This window comes from Odontesthes bonariensis, chromosome 1 (genome assembly GCF_027942865.1).
Source record: "Odontesthes bonariensis isolate fOdoBon6 chromosome 1, fOdoBon6.hap1, whole genome shotgun sequence".
Classification (NCBI taxonomy): Eukaryota; Metazoa; Chordata; class Actinopteri; order Atheriniformes; family Atherinopsidae; genus Odontesthes; species Odontesthes bonariensis.
In genome coordinates this window covers 46,075,822-46,097,118 of record NC_134506.1, presented here as the reverse complement: position 1 = coordinate 46,097,118, position 21,297 = coordinate 46,075,822, and the positions used below count along the sequence as shown (strand labels likewise).

Below are 21,297 nucleotides of genomic sequence, written 5' to 3'. Positions count from 1 at the left end.
TGTGAGAGGTAATCAGTGGGTCAATTTTGGATTATGGGTGCATAGTGTATAATTCAGCTGCAGATACAAATCTTCAAAAGTTAAATTATATTCAATATCAGGCTTTAAGAATATGTAAAGGTGCCTTTAAAACATCTCCTACAGCAGCATTACAGGTGGAAATGGGTGAAATGCCTCTAAGAATGAGAAGGGAACAATCATCCTTAAACTATTTGTCAAACAGAGAAAAGGTCATCCAACTTTAAAAGTATTAGAAACAGGTTGGGAAAAAGAAAAAAATGAAAAGTTATGGAACGAGAGTAAACACTAAAATTAGTGAAATATATTTAGATAAAATAGATATAAGTCAAACGGTTCCATTACCTACAGTTCCACCATGGATAATGCCTGAAGCAAGAGTAGATTTATCATTATTAGAAAAGAAGAATAGATATGGAGTTGAGGGAAATGAAATGGCAGATAGAATGGCTAAACAAAGTGTAAAACGAGTATTGATTGGTATTAATGTAAGACTGAGTGTAAAAGAGGAAAAGGGTATTATAAAACATAAAATGGAAGAAAGAAAAGGACGTTGGTTGTGTAAAATACAACGGAAGATAGGGAAAATGAGAAGATCAGCAGGAAGTAGGAGAGAAGAGACGATTATATCAAGACTTAGAATGGCACATAATGGATTGAATAAAAATCCATACATGATAGGAAAACATCAGTCAGGGAAATGTGAGTGTGGGGAAGATGAGACAATTGAACATGTTATTTCATATTATAGGAATTATCAGGCTCAGAGAAATAATTTAGTTAGAAATCTTAGTAGGAGTGATGTTACCTCCAACAGCGAAGCTCCGAAGCGCGCTTCAAACTCGACGGGGTAGTTCTGGTGAAGCAGCTTCATGTGACGTCACTGATGACGTTTGAACCACTTCGCCGCTTCATTCAGACCGAGTCAGCTGACTGCTTCCAGCTGATGGGCGGAGCTTTGAACATTTGCTGCGATTCAGTGTATTCAAGATGGCCGAAGCCCCGGTTCATGTCCCCGTTCTACACGTATTATACGTTACGAACTGCTCTCGTTTTTTGATTTTCAGAGTTTTGGATTATTCTCTCATGGAGCAACCATCGAGGAAGCGTTCCCAAGTGTGGGAATATTTCGAGCCAAACAGTTCCTGGTCACACCAGCCTCCTCTGTTCCCTGTGACAGAGTATTTTCCAAAGCTGGAGAAATTAAAAAAAAAAAATAATAATAAACCGTTTGAGCTTTTCTACTGTGCAAAAACTACTTTTCTTTTTTTTTTAATTCAAGTTTTTTACTGAACTTTTCTTAGGCTTGGTACATGGCAAATTAAACATGTTTCTTTATACAGGAACAAGTAGTATATGAGTAAGAATGAATTCTAATAACCGACTTCGCACGTATTTGCCTCAAAAATAGGCAGCTGACACAAAGACAAGGTGAGTACATAATGATATCTGACTGCTGAGGCACACAGTATTACAGGATCCCACCTGGGGAAAGCACAACAAAACAAAAAAAACAGAGTCCTAGTGGTGGTCATTATTTACCTTTATTTAGTTCCAAAACCTGCCCCAGGGGGTCACCCCCTCCTCCCTATCACCACTCAATCTACTAAGCACACATTCATAGGATGCAGTTTCAGTCAAAAACTACTTTTCTTGAATAAAAACACCTGAAGTAACACAAGCACCCTCCTTATTACACCAAGCACACTCCCAAAGAAAATATGAATGACAAACTAAAAATGTTCACATTGTTTTTAAATTATTACTTCATGGGTAAATTACTCAATCTTTAATGAGGTACTACAAACACATATGTACAACACACATACACACATAACTGTTATTATAGTGTTATTATATGCATCACATTCGCAGGGCTTCATTTGGTGCAACACTCGCTGCTGCCAGTAGATGTCACCCAAGGGCATTGAATGAAGCTTCGGGTAGTGAACCACTTTATGACACAATGGTTCAAAATGATTCAAAGCTTCAAAAAGCCTCATTTTGCCATCACTACTTAGTAGGATGAAAATGAAATTGGATATAGTAGATTTATTCTTCATACTACTCTTCATACTGTAGATGTGTATATAGCAAATGTTTATTCTCTATTTTTATTCTATTTCTATTCAAATTCTATTCTATTTATTCTATTTGCTTGTTAAATGTACGCCGCTGCTGCAACACAATAATTTCCCAAATTTGGATGAATGAAGTAACTAACTATCTATCTATCTATCTATCTATCTATCTATCTATCTATCTATCTATCTATCTATCTCTCTCTCTCTCTCTATCTATCGCAAAAAGAATCAGGAAGCAGAGGATTTGAGGTTATTTTTTATTTAAAATGGTATAAGTTGTATAATAGAATGTAGTACAGTATATGTAAATATGTAAGAGTATATATATGTGTGTATATGTGGATGTGTGTGTGGGTGTATATATATATATAATTAGGAAATTGTCATATACTATATATAGAGAGAGAATTAGGAAATTGTCATGTGATCACACTCCTCACCACTTGGTGGCGGTAATGCTTCCTTAAGTTGTTTGCCAACCGCGATAAAAACAACCCGAAAAAGAGAGAGAGAGTTTTCTTTGTGTGGCACTCCGCTGCTGGACGGTGTGTTAGCGTGTCTGAGCTGAATATCTGAGTGTGTGCAGCAACAATGTCTTCAGTTCAGCATCTGAGAGAGTTTATCAGCCAGCGACTAACTGCTGCCGCCGAAGAAATATTCTCAGAGTTTGAGAAAACCATCGTCCAGTACGAGGAAGAGATCGGCCGTCAGCGCAGACTGCTGGATATCAGCTGGAAACCGCAAATAAACTTCCACAGAGTGGGTAAGTAAGGCTGTGTGGAGGAACAGGGCTGCAGCTCTGAGCTCCGCTCCGGTTCTGTTGGGCTTTAACGGGCCTCATCCTGAATCCGCTGTTTCTGTCAGCCTGAACGGCTTTTACATCCTCTCACCAAGCTGCTCTCTGCTCACTGTTTTTAAATGCGCCATAAAAACAATCCTTGACTCTATCCAGCACAATCCAGCTCTATTTTTGCAGGTCTGTAGGTTTGTAGGTCTCTTATTAGTGACGTAAAAGTTGATGCTGAAAAAAATTATTAATTTCTGTGAATGAATTTTGGGATTAAATCTACCAAAAAACATCTTCCAAAGATATTTTCTGTCTAATCTTCTGAGCCTTTCTAACCCTTTGTCCTCTCTGTCAGATTCAGTTATCATGGAAAACATGTTTAAACAAAGACAAACCTTTTTTATTTCTCTTTTTTTGTAATTTCTTCCATTATCTATTCCCCCTAAACTTTTTGCACGCTTATGATTAGGTTAGGCTCAAGCTCGTGCTAATGCTATCTTGATATTAGGCCAGGTCAATTGGGATCTTGCCAAATATGCTTATGACTAGGCTGGGCTACTGCTGGTGTTAATATTGATGTTAAACTATGTTAGCTTAAGAGGCTTCTGCTCTTAGGTTGGGTTAAAAAAAAATGCTAATTTGATGCTAGGCTAATTTAGCTTGTTGCTCTTGTGATTGCTAGTTTGGAGTTAGATTGATATTAGTTTTATTGCTAATACCGTAAATGCTATTTTATTGCTAAATTAGAGCCAGATTAATGTTCAACCTGTTTTGATGTGACTCAAGCTAAAGGTGTTGAGTATCTGAAACAAGCTAACAAACCTACGTTTCTGCTCACCAGCCAGTTGATTGTTGCATCTCTGCTGTTAAGAGTGTTAAAACTTGAGACTTTCTCGTATCTGTGCACCTAAATAATTAGTCTCATTCACATTAAGTTTCATCCTCATATCTGTGGAACTCTTTTTATTACTTATAACCACAGTCTTTGTTATTTAGTGATGGTGTAAATAACCATTTCCTTGTGACCTTTTGTCTTTCCAGAGCTCCCACAGTATTATCTCTGTGAGGAAGAGATTCCTGTTAACCTTGAGAAGGACTCCAGTCTGGACCAGGAGGAACCAGAACCTCCACAGATTAAAGAGGAACCGGTGGAAGTCTGCACCAGTCATGAGGAACAGCAGCTCTTACTGAAGCAGGAGAATGATAACCCTACGGTGACCCTAACTTATGAGGAAAGTGACCGTAGTGAAGCAGAACCAACAAATGTCCAGCTCCAAGATCAGAGCCAAGATCAGGAAGGAAGTGGGCGTGAATCAACTGGAAATGCAGAGCTGAGGCCAAAGAAGAGGCGTCACAGTAACGATGGAGACAACTCTTCCATGTCAGAAAGTCACCGTAACACCGCGAAAGGTAAAGCATCTTTAAAACTAGTGTTGCACCGATACCATTTTTTGGCCCCGATACCTGGCTGTGCAGTATCGGCCGATACCGATACCACTCTGTTTGAAAAAAAATAAAAATTAATATATATATATATATATATATATATATATATATAAATAAATATGAAGAGCTGCATACTACTTGGATGTAAAATGTTAAATCTTTATTAGTTTACAAGTTCATAAAACACATGGGGTGGGGGGCTCCGATCTAATGGAGAGAGAGAAGGATTGGGAACGCAGGCTTCCTTGGTCGCGACACACACGACAGACTAACCCTTAACACAGCACACTGAATGAAAACCCACTACAAGTCAGGCTAGCTTCACTAGCTTTAAGACACGCTTTAAACACAGCACACGGAATGAAAACCCATTACAATTCAGGCTAGCTTCACTAGCTTTAAGACACGCTTTAAACACAGCACACGGAATGAAAACCCACTACAAGTCAGGCTAGCTTCACTAGCTTTAAGACACGCTTGAAACACAGCACACGGAAAGAAAACCCATTACAAGTCAGGCTAGCTTCACTAGCTTTAAGGCACGCTTTAAACACAGCACACAGAATGAAAACCCATTACAAGTCAGGCTAGCTTCACTAGCTTTAAGACACGCTTGAAACACAGCACACGGAATGAAAACCCACTACAAGTCAGGCTAGCTTCACTAGCTTTAAGGCACGCTTTAAACACAGCACACGGAATGAAAACCCATTACAAGTCAGGCTAGCTTCACTAGCTTTAAGACACGCTTTAAACACAGCACACGGAATGAAAACCCACTACTAGTCAGGCTAGCTTCACTAGCTTTAAGACACGCTTTAAACACAGCACACGGAATGAAAACCCATTACAAGTCAGGCTAGCTTCACTAGCTTTAAGGCACGCTTTAAACACAGCACACGGAATGAAAACCCACTACAAGTCAGGCTAGCTTCACTAGCTTTAAGACACGCTTTAAACACAGCACACGGAATGAAAACCCACTACAAGTCAGGCTAGCTTCACTAGCTTTAAGGCACGCTTTAAACACAGCACACAGAGTCAACACACCACAAAACACGCGGCTAACCTGCAGCATATGACGCCCGTTTAACCACAGACCCGTCACTCCTCCCCACGCAACCCCACCAATCAATACCACATAACAATAGGCCGACCTATACATAAACACTAAAACACGAAGTTAAAAGGAGAGGAATACTTAACTCGCCCACTTGGCGAGATCCTCCCCCGGGGTCTGAGCTTGTGCCGCCGTCCAACTCCCCGGGGCTTTGCTGGACGGCGAAGACGGTAACTGGCTGTGGGCTGGTAGTGCGCTGTCAGGACCGCACAGGGAGTGATGCCGGTCCAGCACTCTCTATCGTGGACCCTGTTTTGACTACAGGAAGCACCCAGCCTCCCCTCCTCACACTCGCGCTGCAAACTCCCCCTGGCTAGCTGACTTCGTCGCCGGCAGCTCTAGATGACTGCCAACGACACCCTCCCCAGCTGACAGAGTGCCGTGTCGCCAGACGTCTTGCTCCTCACACATAGATAAAGCTGCCCCGGCATTGGTTAAGAGCAGCTATTGGCCCGCTCTCATTGGTCTGGAGCAGGCCAATAGCGATAGCTGCACAGTGATCACAACACAGTGTAGCGAGTGTCGTGAGACGTTCAAGTGTCATACAAGTATCGGAAATGGTATCGGCGCCCTATTTGTTGGTACTCACCGATACCACCATTTTAGTGCCGATCAGGGCCCCGCCCGATACTGGTATCGGTATCGGTGCAACACTATTTAAAACTTTAATAATGAATCAGCAAGACGTTATTCATCACCACAGGGGGTTTTACATGTTACAGCCGCATCACAGAAAACAGACTCAAAACCAGCACCATGTGCAAAAATGAATCCAAAAGTAGCGTATAGCTTTTAGCATTTAGCTTTATTTTAAATGTGCTGCCATATGAATGAAAGTGCCATAACATTTGTTGTGCAAACACACTTTTAACATCAGCATCTTTCTGTAGTTTTTATGTAGAAGCCTCGCTCCACTGTCTGTTTCCTTGAATGACTTGCTGCTATCAGTTGTGTGTTTTGCCTTTAAGTGATATTTTAGACTGGAACTACTACAATGATGAGAAAATTCAACTTGGCTGTAAATGCAGGAGTTTTTTAAAAATTTATTTTGAAATACGTGCTTTTATGTTGAAACCAGTAAAACAGGAAGTAGTGCCGGTTGGCTCCGTTAGCTTCACACCTGTAGCGGTGATGTTAGCTGCTAGTTTCTCTTTATTTTATTCCTCCATGCTTGGTGGTGTTTGCTGTAACTGTGTGAATGTGATGCAGAGGAGAAGTGGAAGTTAAAGAATCCTAGTTCTGACCCTGCAGATTGCCTCTGGGGAATGACTCTGCCGCTGGTTGAGAAGCAGATAAAGTGGCCAGTATTACTTTGATTATTTATTGGTACCAGGGATACAGGTCGTTTAGGCCGACAGAGGAGTCGTTTAGGCCACAGGGAGCAGTCGATTAGGCCAGGCTACCTGAGCAGCTGAAATCTTTATTATTGTACATTCGTTATTATAAGATATAAGTCAGCTCTACTGGTCTGTCTGGGTAGCCTACATATCTATGGTAAATTATTTAATAACCAACTTTAGTGTGGAAATATATATATATATAGGAGATTCAGTAGGCAACAGCCAACGGTGAAGATACAGTTGCGACGAGAATGTGAGGGGGGAAATGCATTAATGCCATGTCAGATAAGCAACTTGTAGCTTAAAAAAATAAAGTCTATTATTTCCTTCATAGCTGCAAAATGTAGGTGAAGGCATTTCCATATTTGTGTCAGGTGTGTTAGGATGCAAATGGTTTCACACCTTCTAAGCCATCCCCCCACCCTCCGCCCCCGCCCCCACGACAATGGCTTTAAAAGCACCCTTGGTCAAAGAATTACTTCATTCATTCGACAACGGTTTCCTGCATAGTGTGCGACTCTGCAGTAACGAGAAGACAACAGACACTGGTGTGTCACCTGTGCTCTGGGTGGCAACACAGGCTGTGTGATACCGGTAAGTGTTTCATTCTGTTGTTCTGCTGTGGTGGGATCAGGGTTGTAAATTAACATCACATGAAGTGTTGGCCTAAAGTCAAAGCATGTATGCACTGTATTAATTGTTTTTATTTTCTTCACGCTAAAGGTGTATCGCAAGACCTCTACAGACAGATGCAGAGATCAAACGTACAGCGGACCTGCGCCCCGTGCCGTGACACGAACGCCACAGACCGATCCTCTGTCATCGAAGACCAACCCCCCGCATCCATGCCTTCGCCAGTCCCATCCCGGACAGGGAACAACGAGTCCATAGAGGAGTCCCTACAAGAGACGGTTGTGGAAGACACAGTGTTGGACGACCATCCAGTGGCGCCAACTTACGAAGTTGTCGAGTGTGGGACAAAGAGAGGACGTCCGCAGCTGATAGACAACTCCGGCTACCGTTTTGGTGTTCACCATACTAGATCCAGCTCCGTCACCTGGAGATGTACTGCCCGTCCAAACGGCGCAGCATGCAGAGCCAAAGTGTTGCAGCGTGATGGTGTGTTTGAAGCAGGCCAATACCCGCACAACCATGGACCCAATCCCGGCGCTGCCACAGCCGCCAAAGTCGCAGCCCGCGTGAAGGCGGAGGCGACGAGAGACTTGTTCAAGTCGGCAGCGGTCATCGTTCAAGAGGTGTTGCTCGATGAAGTCCAGGAGGGTGTGCATTGTCCTGCACTCTCCAAGCCGCTGAACTTGGCAAGGGCAGCGAATCGTCGTCGGCAGAGGACGAGACCATGTGAACCCAAGGATCTGAACTTTGTTGTCAGCATGGACCACGTGCCGCCATCATTCCTCCGGGGTGACGTCAGAGTGAGTGATGACGTGGAGTAGCCGTGTGTGTGTGTGCCTGTACAGCCTAGGGCTCCCTACACTTTGTGCCTTTTCTTTCCTTACTTGGGATAAATAAAGTGTTGATTTTGGTTGATATGGTGCTGTTTTCCTTTCATATTCCTTTTATATTCACTTTATCGAATTAGCCTGTTGGATGCAGAGCAGGTAGGGGCATAAAAAAAACCAAAGGCCACGTCCCATCTTAGGGGAATTCCCCTTGTACTCAACCTAAACAACAATTTACTATTCGTCCAAACATAATTGTATGACAGTAATATTTCAAATAAAATACAATTGAAGCAGAATATATAGGCCTACGAATAACTGTAAAATAAACACATATTTAGTGAATTTGTGTTCACGTGTATCAACCACGTCCCATCTCGCAAACGGGCTTCTAAATAACGAATTATTATTAATAATTAGGCCTATTGTCCAACGAATGTGGTGTTTCAGATCAGTCACCCTTTCGATGACAATGCATGCTTATCTTATAAATCACTATTTTAATTCTCACAAACCGCGCCAATCTAACGGGCTTCTAAATAATTACAGCATTATTGTCCAATGAATGTGGCAATGCGGATGATTATTTCCACAATTTCATGAATTTATAAATCACCATTTATTAAATAAAAAAAACGTTTCCACACTAAAGTTGGTTATTAAATAATTTACCATCGATATGTAGGCTACCCAGACAGACCAGTAGAGCTGACTTATATCTTATAATAACGAATGTACAATAATAAAGATTTCAGCTGCTCAGGTAGCCTGGCCTAAACGACCTACTCCCGGTACCAGCGACAATGCTAAGAATGCTATTTCTTTAATGATTACAACAACTAATGTTGTCTTTTACTTTGTTTACTCAAACATTTAGTTCTACGGTGTTGATATGGCGTTAATAAAAATCTGTGAAAAGAACCGGAGTCTCGCATCCAATCAACGGGCGGCATATTGGCAGAGTTTACAGATGACTTTGGTTCTGTCGACTCCGCCGTCTGGAAGAACTTTAAAATGAAAATGGCCGAGTAAAAGTTCCGTACCCTTCTCCATGTTTGGTGGATCCGCCGATTACTTTCTTTTCCTGTTCCACAGCAGACAGCAGCAGACTTTTACAGAATAAAAGCCTGTGAGCAACAGACTTCTACAAAATAAAAGCGGGTAGGTCTTCTATTACTGTTTGCTTATGAAGGTTGTCTCCTCTCGCTGTCTCACATGCATAAAATAAGCAATATGTCAATATACTTTGAATGACCGACCAGTGAGGTGTGATTAAAACCAGGAGTGTGCTCTCCCTGTGATGCCCACGCTGGAGAGTATGAACAGAAGGATGCAATCGTTGATAGTGTCAAACGCAGCCGATAGGTCGAGCAGGATAAGAACTGATCATTTAGGAATACACGAAATTTGTCCTCTGCTTTTAACCCATCCACTTTACATCCTCCGCTCAAGGCCTGACGACGCTGAAGTTGGCATCTGATTCATCAGCCTCCGATTCGCAAATTAAAGGGATGGTTATAAAGGGTTATTTCCCTGCATTTTTTGCATTTTGATCGGCCAAAACAAGGTCCTGTATGGAAACTACAATAGTTACACTGCTCAAATCTGGATGGAATTATTCTAAAGAGGCTATAGGCTAGAGGCTTTAAAACACATTTTATGATTTCTGAAAACTTTATTTGTCATTGAAAATTCAAAAAGGTCATCTGAGCATTCTTTCTCATATTTGGACCATCCAAAATCAGAACCTGTATGAAAAATAATTCAATTATTCACTACATGATATAAATGATATCAAACACACTTTAGAATTTGTGAAACCTTTCTTTGTCCCAAAATTCCTCGCCTCTCCATGTTCATTTTAATTTCCATGAGGATCTCCACTTGTTGACTTTATTCTCATGTTCTTTTATTTCGAAACAATGACTTCTCTTACCTGTCTTCCATCTGCCCGTGGTCAACCTCTACCACCGCTTCAATCCTTGTAATTTTTCTGACTACTTCCAGAGCCTTTATTGTTGCCTGCATCAGACATCCCATAGTTCAACCAGTAATATACCCTATTCCATATGAAATGGCCCTGTTCTGCATTTTCACAAATCAGAAAAAGGTTTCTCAAATCCCAAACAAGGTTTTAATGAATCTACAACCTCTTTAGAATAATTCCATTCAGATTTGAGCAGTCTAATCATTGTAGTTTCCATACAGGACCTAGTTTAGGGTGATCACAATGCAAAAAAGAAGCAGTGAAATGGCCCTTTATGCCCATCCCTTTAATTCGCGAATCGGAGGCTGGTGAATCGGATGCCAACTTCAGCGTCGTCAAGGCCTGCAATGATAATCACGAGCATTTTTTTTTTAATCTGCATTGAGATCACGATTACTCACAAATTTTCTTGAAAAACAAAGTTTTTTTTCCACTTCTCTGTACGGATGCAGTCTCCACGCATAACTCGGCTCATTTTACGGACCTCTGGTCCAGCAGAACCAAGCAGCCGGACATCTGACGGTGTGACACATCCAGCTGCAGCTGCATCTTAAAACTCCAGTTTTATCATTAAATCTGTTCAACTTTATTAGATACCAACACATCTACACAGTAGAAACAATAAGAGGACAATAAAAAAAAACATTAATTAATTAATAACACAGCGGCTGTGCACATTATTGTGAACAGACCATGTTCTGCAGAGACAGAAAGTTTAAAAGCTTCACTCTGTGCCTCTCACACATGGCCTCTGTTACAGAACTCATGGAGAATGTGATGGTGGTTTGTTTTGGATTGTGTTCCGGTTCCCTCTCAGGCTGTCTTTTATTTACAGACCCTGAATTCTAACATCTGGGTAATGTTCCTACGCTCAATCTGGGGGATCACCTTCTAAAATCACATATAGATCAATTTCTAATCTTCATGACCAGATGTTAAACATTTCTGTCCATTGCAAGTAAAATAATCTGAGCATGAACCAATGCTGCAAACCTCAATGAGCTGAAGCAGCGTTGGAAAGAAGAGTGGGCCAAGATTCCTCCACAACCATGTGAGAGACTGATAACGTCACACAGGAAACCATTACTTCAACTTACGGCTGCTGAAGCTGCTGCTACAAGCTGCTGGATCAGGGGTTCACTTATGCCCCTTTTCCACTGCCAAGCTAGCCCTACTCTACTCGGTTCGATATAGCGCGACACTACACTACACGACACGGCACCAGTACCATTTCCTTTTCCACCCAAACCATGACCTGGACGTGGGCGGAGTCGGCCCGTTCACCACTAACGTGACGTCGGTTTCAGGCGAAGAGAAGAAGAGGCGAGACGAAATACACTTCAGATTCAGATTCACTTTATTTCGTCACTTAGATGCACTGTGGGAACATACATGTGAAAAACTTTGCGCTTGGAAGCTCTGATATACTAAAAACAAATAAAACATGATAAAAACAACCTAAAACACTTAAAACAATAAATAAATAAACATAGGCAAGCATATCAGTTTTCACTGTTGTTTAAAAGTCTGACAGCCTGTGGGAAAAAAACTGTTCCTCAGTCTGCTGGTGTGCGTTGAGAGGATCTTGTATCCCTTCACCCTTTTGGATTTTAGCGGGGAAAAAAGGTTTTTATGGGGGTGGGTGGGGTCTGTAATAATCCTCAGGGATTTGTTCAGGCAGCGCTGGGCGTAGAGGTCCTCCAGACTGGGCAGCTCACACCCGGTGATGTTCTTGGCAGTGCGAACAACCCTCCTCAACGCCTTGCGGTTTCTGTCCGTGCAGCTGCCGTACCAGGATGTGAAGCTGCCTGTCAAGAGGCTCTCTACTGTGCCTCTGGAGAAGTCCCTGATGGTGTTGGGTGTCAGGCCGAATTGCTTGAGGCGCCTGAGTCCATACAGGCGCTGTTGGGCCTTTCTGACAACTGCGGTCACATGGCAGTCCCAGGTCAGGTCCTTCTCAATGTTTACACCAAGGTATTTGAAGGTGTCCACCCTCTCCACCTCTGAGCCGATGATGGTGACTGGTTGTAGCTCCTCCTTCTTTTTCCTGTAGTCCACCACGATCTCTTTGGTCTTGCTGACATTCAGAGAGAGGTGATTGGCCATACACCACTGCTCCAAGATGGCCACCTCCTCCCTGTAGGCTGACTCATCGCCGCCAGAAATCAGACCCACCACTGCCGTGTCGTCAGCGAACTTCACAACATGGTTCGATGTCTGTGTCGCTACGCAGTCGTAGGTGTACAGGGAGTACAGGAGAGGGCCGAGGACACAGCCCTGTGGTGCCCCAATGCTGAGACTCAGTCTGGAGGAGGTCCGACCAGGCACTCTCACCGACTGGGGGCGGTCTGTCAGGAAGTCCAGGATCCAGTCGCACAGTGGTGTGTTCAGGCCCAGGTCCCGGAGCTTGCCATCTAGCCTGGAGGGAATTATGGTATTAAATGCGGAGCTGTAGTCCACAAACAGCATCCTCACATAGGTGCCCCTGCCCTCTAGGTGGGAGAGGGCCGTGTGGAGGACGTGGGTGATGGCATCTTCTGTGCTCCTGTTGGCTCTGTAAGCGAACTGCAAGGGATCGAGGGTGGGGGGAAGCATGGGGCATCTGAGTCCTTTGACCAGGCTCTCAAAGCACTTGCTGACAATGGGAGTGAGGGCTATGGGGCGCCAGTCATTTAGGCTGGTCACCTTCTGCTGCTTGGGGATGGGAATGCTGGTGCTGGTTTTAAAGCAGGTGGGGACGGAGCTGAGGGAAAGAGACAGGTTAAAAATGTCTGTAAATACCTCCGCTAACTGGTAAGCACAAGCCTTCAGGACACGTCCCGGGATGCCATCTGGTCCAGCCGCCTTCCGTGGGTTGATCCGCTTGAAAGAGCGGTAGACATCAGCCCTGCTGATGGAGAGCGGGCAGTCCTGGTCGGCCCCAGAGGTGGAGTGGGGGCGTGGGGATATTCCAGAAGGTGGGGTCTGGTCCCCCCTCCTCATACCAGTAGCGGGGGTTGCAGGGGGGGGTGCTCACCAGCGGGTTGGGGGAGGAACAGGAGCCAGCCATGCCAGGGGGTCTAGCAGAGAGGTCAAACCTCCTTTTAATTGTTAGCTGGCTGTCTAGCTGTGCACAAGCATACGCACTGCGAGGAGAGCACAATGATGAAAAAAAGTTTATCACGATAGAAAAAATAGAGGAGAAAGGTCACGATAGACATGTTTCTATCGTCCTCACGATATATATCGTCATATCGCCCAGCTCTACAAGCAGAGCTGTTTTAAAGTTTATTCTCTGAGCGACAGGAAGCCAGTGCAGAGACCTGAGCACTGGACTAATATGGTCGTATTTCCTGGTTCTAGTCAGGACTCGAGCAGCAGCGTTCTGGATGTACTGCAGCTGTCTTATAGCCCGTTTAGAGCCCAGTGAGCAGGCCGTTACAGCAGTCTGACCTGCTGGAGACAAACGCATGGATCAGTCTCTCTAAGTCTGGTTTAGACACTATTCCTTTGATTCTGGCAGTGGTTAAAATCCCCCAAAATGAATTTAGGTGCGTCCGGATAGAGAATCTCAAGGTGACTGATAACACTTTCTCTTTGTTTCTGTGGGCCACAGACAATGGTTTCAGTTCTGTCTGAGTTTAGCTGGAGGAAATTGTTTTGCATCCACACACTGATCTGTTCCATGCAGCGACACAATGTATCTATAGGACCGTGTTCTCCTGCCGTCAGTGACACATAGATCTGAGTGTCATCTGCATAATTGTGGTAGGACACATTATAGCTGCGTATTAGCTGGCCTAGTGGAAGCATGTACAGATTGAACAATACGGGTCCCAGGATTGACCCCTGGGGAACCCCACAGGTCATAGCCATTTGGTCTGAGACACAGTTACCGATTTCAACAAAATATTTCCTGTCCTCCAGATAGGACTTGAACCAGTTTAAAGCACGACCAGAGATTCCCACCCAGTCTTCTAAGCTCTGTAATAAGATCGCATGGTCAACTGTGTCAAAGGCAGCACTCAGGTCAAGCAGAACTAAGACTGAGACTTTACTGGCATCTGTGTTCAGGCGGATGTCGTTTGTCACCTTGATCAGAGCTGTCTCAGTGCTGTGGTGGGGCCTAAAGCCTGATTGGAAAGTATCAAAAGCATTGTTAGACAGGAGAAAGTCACTAAGCTGTTGGTATACAACCTTTTCTAGGATGAAGAGGCAATATTGGCCACTCTTGGCTGAAACTAGTTTCAATGGGGGTTGTTATCACACAGTGAAACCAAACCAGCAGCAAGCCTACTTAGCAGTCAAAATATAGCAAAAAGCAGCTTGGTACACAAGAAAAATGTTACTTATTCTGGATGAATCAAGGAGTTCACAGTCCCTGCAAAAGTTAAAACGCACAGTGAGCTACATGTTGCCTCTAGTTAGATGTTGAGTTTTTGCTGAAATATGTTTTGATTGACACATAATGTAGCTACGGTCGGAAATGAAACAGACAAGGCCTCATACTGAAAGCTTGTTTACCTTACAAAGAGTGAGAAACACAGTCTTAAATCACTTTCATGGAAATTGATTAATTTTCAACAGTTTGTCAGCTGCTCTACCAGAGAAAACAAGACATTGGATTTGTTTTACACAAATGTCAAGGATTCATACATTTCCAAATCAAGACCTCCCCTGGGAAAATCAGATCACAACCTTGTTTTTCTCTGTTCAGCATATAAACCCCTTGTCCAGAGACTACCTGTCACAAAAAGGACTGTTAGAAAGTGGTCAGAGGAAGCTGAAGAAGCCTTACAGGGTTGTTTTGATGCAACCGATTGGGTTTCTCTTTGTAAGCCACATGGAGAGGACATTAATGCCATGACTGAGTGTGTGACTGACTATATAAACTTCTGTGTGGACAACACCATCCCCACCAGAACAGTGAGATGCTTCCCTAATAACAAACCCTGGATCACCAGTGAGCTAAAGGAACTATTGAACAGGAAAAAAAGAGCCTTTAGGGAGCGAGACAGGGAGTTACTGAGGAGTATACAGAAGCAGCTCAAAGTCAAGATCAGAGAGAGCAAGGAGGTGTATAGAAAGAAGCTTGAGAGTAAACTGCAGAGGAACAATATCAGAGATGTGTGGTCAGGAATGAAGAAGATCACAGGCCTCAAGCAGAGGGAGGATCAGATGGATGGGAGTCTGGACAGAGCAAATGAGCTGAACACATTCTTCAACAGGTTCAGTTCAGGAACAAGCTCACCATCCTCCCATCCTGTTCCCAGCCAAAGAGACATCCCACCCTCCTCTGACCCACAGCTTTCCTGTCACATCTCCACCTCCACCTCAGTCATGGATTCCTCTGCTTCCACTAGTTTGTCTTCAACCCAATCAGGAGATGCTGCTGTCCCCTTTGCCTCCCCCTCCCACTTTTCTGTTTCTAGAAGTCAGGTGAAGAGGCAGTTGGAGAGACTGAACCGGAACAAGGCTGCAGGTCCAGATGGTGTCAGCCCCCGAGTCCTGAAGGCCTGTGCAGAGCAGCTCTGTGGGATTCTGCAACACCTTTTCAACCTTAGCTTGACCCAAGAGAAGGTACCACTGTTGTGGAAGACATCCTGTCTGGTTCCGGTACCAAAGAAAACTCACCCCTCAGACATCAATGACTACAGACCTGTTGCCCTGACATCCCACATCATGAAGGTCCTGGAGAGACTCCTGTTGACCCACCTGTGTAAGCAAACCAGCACATATCAGGACCCCCTGCAGTTTGCTTATCGCCATGGAGTTGGAGTTGAAGACGCTATCATACACCTGCTTCAACAAACCCACTGTCATCTGGACAAAGCAGGCAGCACTGTGAGGATCATGTTCTTTGATTTCTCCAGTGCATTTAACACAATCCAGCCTGATCTGCTTCGTCTGAAACTCCAGAAGACTCAGGTGGAGGCCTCAACAATCACCTGGATTAATGACTACCTGACAAACAGACCACAGTTTGTCAGACTGAAGAATTGTGTGTCTAACCAGGTGATCAGCAGCACAGGAGCACCACAGGGGACTGTACTCTCACCATTCCTTTTCACTCTGTACACTTCAGACTTCCAGTACAAGTCAGACTCCTGTCATCTACAGAAATATTCAGATGACTCTGCAGTTGTCGGCTGTATCAGAGATGGACAAGAAGCTGAGTACAGAGAGCTGGTGGACCGCTTTGTGGCATGGTGTGGGAACAATCATCTCATCTTGAATGTTAACAAAACAAAGGAGATGATTGTAGATTTCAGGAGAAACAGGGTCAGATCAAACCCTGTTTCCATCATGGGAGAAGAAGTGAAGGTGGTTGAGGAATATAAATACCTTGGTGTTCATGTGGACAACAGACTGGACTGGAGACACAACAGTGAAGCCATCTACAAGAAAGGACAGAGGAGACTGTACTTCTTGAGGAAGCTAAGGTCCTTCAAGGTTTGCAACAAGATGTTGCAGATCTTCTACAAGTCTGTTGTTGAGAGCGTCATTTCCTCTTGCGTCATCTGTTGGGGCAGCAGCATCAGAACCAGGGACCTAAAAAGACTCAACAACCTGATAAAGAAGGCTGGTTCTGTTCTGGGGACGACTGTGGAACCTCTGGAGACAATAATGCAAAGAGGGATTTTGCATAAAATCAAGAGAATTATGGACAACCCTGAACATCCTCTCCACGAGACTGTTATCAGAAAACAGAGTCTCTTCAGTCAAAGGCTTCTTCAGTTTGGATGCAAAACGGACCGCTACAGGAAATCTTTCCTGCCCACAGCCATCAGCATCTATAATAACTCTTTGATTTAATTGAGCTACATCAACATTTAATTTCCCTCTGGGATAAATAAAGTATTTTTGAATTGAATTTGAATTGAATTTGAATTGAATTAAACATATCTTGATTTATATACAGGTTTCACACATCAGTCTGATTATACTGGAACCACGAACAACACTGGGAATGACAATCAAAATAAAGTGAGTAATTGTTTTCAAGTAGGGTTGGGCAATATAAAGTTTATTATCTGTAAGACACTAAAGATTTTTCCACGTAGAGATTTTGTCTTACTGTTCATTCCAATGCCTACATTTCTTTACTTTCTTTACTGTTACTCGATAAGCAGTATGAATTTATCCACTACTTTCTGTTGTTGTTGTTCTTGTTACAGGATGGAACCAATACAGCAAATCGCTGTCCCGAAACACCAGATGAAATGGACATTGCAGAGAGTATTGTCAGCAATCAGGCTGAGATTACTGGCAGTAACCTGTTGCCTCCATCTTTTCCCACAGGAGAGGAATTTTCTGAGTGTGAAATGGTAAGTAAGAGTTTAATTATATAAGCAGTGGTGAAGACATTCGTAACTTTGTTATGGATATGGATATTATCTTATTATTTTCAAAGTAATAAATAAGTTACATTTTCTTTATTTAAGACCATCGAGGAAAAGGTTTCCCTTTCTCTGGAAATGTCAGATGAAGAAGAAGTTGAGGATCAACAATCATCAGAAGAAGAAATGCCAGAAAATGAAGTAATCCATGGAAAACCATCTTGTAAAACTGAACAGAATTCATATGGCAGTAAACCTCAACAACATAGCATCACAGTGAAAATGTCTTCAAACACTGCACACCAACGTATCTATAAGAGGAATTATTGCCTTTACTGTGAGAAGTCTTACACAAAAATCACAAGACATCTGAAGCAGAAGCATTCAGATAAACCTGATGTGGCCAAGGCACTTGCACACAAGGAAGGATCGCCAATGCACTGCTTGCTTATGACCAAAGTAAGAAACATGGGAAACTATCACCACAACTGTTCTGTCCTGTCCTCTGGGAAAGGACAAATCATACCTAAAAGGCAAGCAACCTATCCATCAGCTGCAACAGACTACCTGCCTTGCAAGTTTTGCTTTGCCATGTATATAAAGACAGATCTCTGGAGACACCACAGACGTTGCAGACTCCAAGTGAAAGAAGATGGACCGGTGATAAGAAGAGTTCAGGCAAGTTGTTCCCTGATGTTACCCACAGATACTGCAATTTCCACTGGACTTAAAACGGTTTTCCAGGATATGACGTGCGACAATGTAACCCAGTTAGTAAAGGCTGACACCCTTATTGTTTCACTGGGAGAGAGAATGTTCCTCAAAAATGGAGAAGTTGGACGACACCGTGCAGACATCAGAAACAAGATGAGGGAACTTGCCAGACTTGTTCTGATGGCCAGAAACATCGACAAGGACATTGTCTTTTTGAAGGACTTGATCTGCCCGGGAAAATTCAACACAGTCCTTGAGGCTGTAAAACAGATGACTGGGTTTAATGAGTTATCCAACAGATTCTCAGTGCCCTCAACAGCACTCAAACTGCGCCATTCTCTTGTGAAAGTGTCGTACATTTTGCAAGGAGAGGCTCTGCGTCAAGGGGACAATGACTTAAAGTCAAAAGCAGAGCAATTTATTAAGCTGATTGAACTGGAATGGACGACACATGTATCATCCAATGCCCTGAAAACCTTTTACCAGAAGAAATGGAACAGCCCCCAAATACTGCCTTTGTCTGAAGACATCAAAAAGCTCCAGGACCACCTGAAATGCCTTGAGGAGGTCCACAAAAACAATCTTATTGATCAACCATCACAAAAATCATGGAGTGCGCTCTCTCAAGTCACTCTGGCACAGTTAATCCTGTTCAATCGCCGCCGTGAAGGAGAAGTTTCGAGAATGGAACTCAACACATACTTACAGAGGAACAAACACAGCATGCATGATGAAGTTTTGGAGAGCCTTTCACCGTTTGAAAAAAAACTATGTGAGAATCTCATCAGGGTAGAGGTACGGGGGAAAAGGGGCCGCAGAGTACCTGTGCTGTTCCAGACAAGTATAAAAGAGTCTGTAGAACTTCTGATTAAAACTAGAGAAGAGGTTGGGATTTCCCCAACCAATCCCTACATTTTTGCCCGTCCATTTTATGGATCCCAAGAGAGTATTCGTGGATATGACTGCTTAAAACGGTTTTCTGAGAGCTGTGGAGCAAAACACCCAGGAAATCTCACATCAACCAAACTAAGAAGGCATGTAGCCACGGTTTCACAGCTCTTAAACTTGCAAACCCATGAACTAGACCAGCTGGCAACTTTCATGGGACATGACATTGAGGTCCATAGGGAGTTTTACAGACTGCCTGAAGAAACACTCCAAATGGCAAAAGTCAGTAGACTTCTTTTTGCTCTGCAAGATGGAATGGGTAAATTCAAAGGAAAATCCCTGGAAGACATAACACCAAACATCAACTGTAAGTAAAGGATTTCTTTTATTTTTTTATTAAATAAAGAAAATTGGATACTTTGTTGAAAAATAAAATGTGTTTAAGTATTTACTTAACATTTTGTTGCAGCTGAAGAGGAGTCCAGCAACTCAGACGCAGATGTCCAATCTGAGGGGACTGCTACCAGAAATCAAAAAGGTAAATTTTTCCACTATATGCGCTGTAGTAATGGTAAAGAAAAATCTGGCCACTAAACACAGTGTTTTTAAATTATTATCATTATTATTATTAACTATTAATTATTATTGTTAAATCACTTGAATCTCATGTAAACATTTTATTGCTATGTGTTTTCAGAAACTTCAGAGGATGGACACTGTGAAGGGAGCACTGCTACATCAAGAAAGGCAACTGGGGGCTTTAAAAAATCATCATTGCCATTCAGTAAAAAGGGTATGTTATTCCATTCACTCTAAGGAATATTGTCTACATGGAATATCTTTGTTGACCAGATTTGCAGTTAGAAAATGAATAAATGTATTAATAAAAATCACTTTCTTCATTTACTTACAGGGAAATCCAAAAGGCCGTGGTCAAAGACTGAGAGAGAAGTCATTGAACAACATTTCAAGGACTTCCTGAAGGAAATGAAGATCCCTGGAAAAGTGGACTGTCAAAGATGCCTAAATGACAATCAGACCCTAAGGGATAATGGAAGAGACTGGAAAGCAGTGAAATACTTTGTGCATAACAAAATTACAGCTATGAAGAGGACTTTGTGGTAACTACGATAAGACCAGTAATGCTTGGAGCCAGAATCCTGACACCTCACATTATGGCCCATCAACGTTAACCACCTGGATACTGGGAGCTGGCATTATGGAGTATCAGTGTTGTGTGCCTGAATACTGGGAGCTCGCATTATGGAGTATCAGTGTTGTGTGCCTGAATACTGGGAGCTCGCATTATAGAGTATCAGTGTTGTGTGCCTGAATACTGGGAGCTCGCATTATGGAGTATCAGTGTTGTGTGCCTGAATACTGGGAGCTGGCATTATGGAGTATCAGTGTTGTGTGCCTGAATACTGGGAGCTGGCATTATGGAGTATCAGTGTTGTGTGCCTGAATACTGGGAGCTCGCATTATGGAGTATCAGTGTTGTGTGCCTGAATACTGGGAGCTCGCATTATAGAGTATCAGTGTTGTGTGCCTGAATACTGGGAGCTCGCATTATGGAGTATCAGTGTTGTGTGCCTGAATACTGGGAGCTCGCATTACGGAGCATCAGGGAAAGGGTCACAATGTTGGTAGTCCATGTAAACGGAGCATCAGTGTACTGAATTTAACATGTGAGCTGTTGTAGTTGGCTACAGCTAATTCTTTCACTGTTCTTTTCACTGCTTTTTTTTTTTTTACCTGGCTTATTCATTAGTAGTTCATGTAAACATTGCATCATTGCCATAATATTGAAACAACTGTTTTTGATAACTCACATTTAACTATAATTGTTGCTACAAACATTTATATATTTTATTTATTGTACTGTCATTTATTTATTGAGCAATTATTGTCTAACAGCACTCATCACTGAGGGTGGAAAGTCTGTATTACCGCGAGGGGGGCTCTTATAGTGAGCTTATGAGATTTTTCATGTGATAAGCTGTCTTGATAGTTTATTATGTGGAAAGCCATTTCCGTCGTTAGGAGTGCAGCAAAAGCAAGTGAGAAACTCTCAGTTTAGGAGTTTGTGATGTATGTATTTCAAAGCACTTCAAATAAACTTTGGCCTAACATA

The 21,297-nt window shown here is 42.9% G+C and overlaps 1 protein-coding gene across 3 annotated transcripts; it reads left to right on the top strand.

Annotated features, from left to right (window-relative positions):
- The first annotated feature begins 2,617 nt into the window (after positions 1–2,617).
- Positions 2,618–21,288, top strand: LOC142382438 (uncharacterized). Of its 3 annotated transcripts, none has more exons than XM_075468294.1 (8): positions 2,618–2,865; positions 3,931–4,299; positions 17,144–17,208; positions 17,400–17,549; positions 17,667–19,530; positions 19,633–19,701; positions 19,861–19,956; positions 20,077–21,288. In XM_075468294.1, exons 1-8 carry the CDS (start codon positions 2,694–2,696, stop codon positions 20,286–20,288), a joined length of 2,997 nt encoding a protein of 998 aa, XP_075324409.1. In that variant the 5' UTR covers positions 2,618–2,693; the 3' UTR covers positions 20,289–21,288. The 3 variants fall into 3 exon arrangements, with proteins under 3 accessions (XP_075324409.1, XP_075324400.1, XP_075324419.1); XM_075468285.1 differs by having other exon boundaries at positions 19,633–19,734; XM_075468304.1 differs by lacking the exons at positions 17,144–17,208; positions 17,400–17,549; positions 17,667–19,530; ... (1 more) ...; positions 19,861–19,956; positions 20,077–21,288 and adding an exon at positions 7,519–8,338.
- Positions 21,289–21,297: the final 9 nt, after the last annotated feature.

What these genes read in the sequence shown, in the direction of transcription:
- LOC142382438 (XM_075468285.1), top strand. Translation starts at nt 2,694, where the DNA reads ATGTCTTCAGTTCAGCATCTGAGAGAGTTTATCAGCCAGCGACTAACT. An exon ending in AATAAACTTCCACAGAGTGG is followed by an intron (nt 2,866 to 3,930) that starts GTAAGTAAGGCT and finishes TTGTCTTTCCAG; the next exon opens with AGCTCCCACAGTATTATCTC. An exon ending in AATTTTCTGAGTGTGAAATG is followed by an intron (nt 17,550 to 17,666) that starts GTAAGTAAGAGT and finishes TCTTTATTTAAG; the next exon opens with ACCATCGAGGAAAAGGTTTC.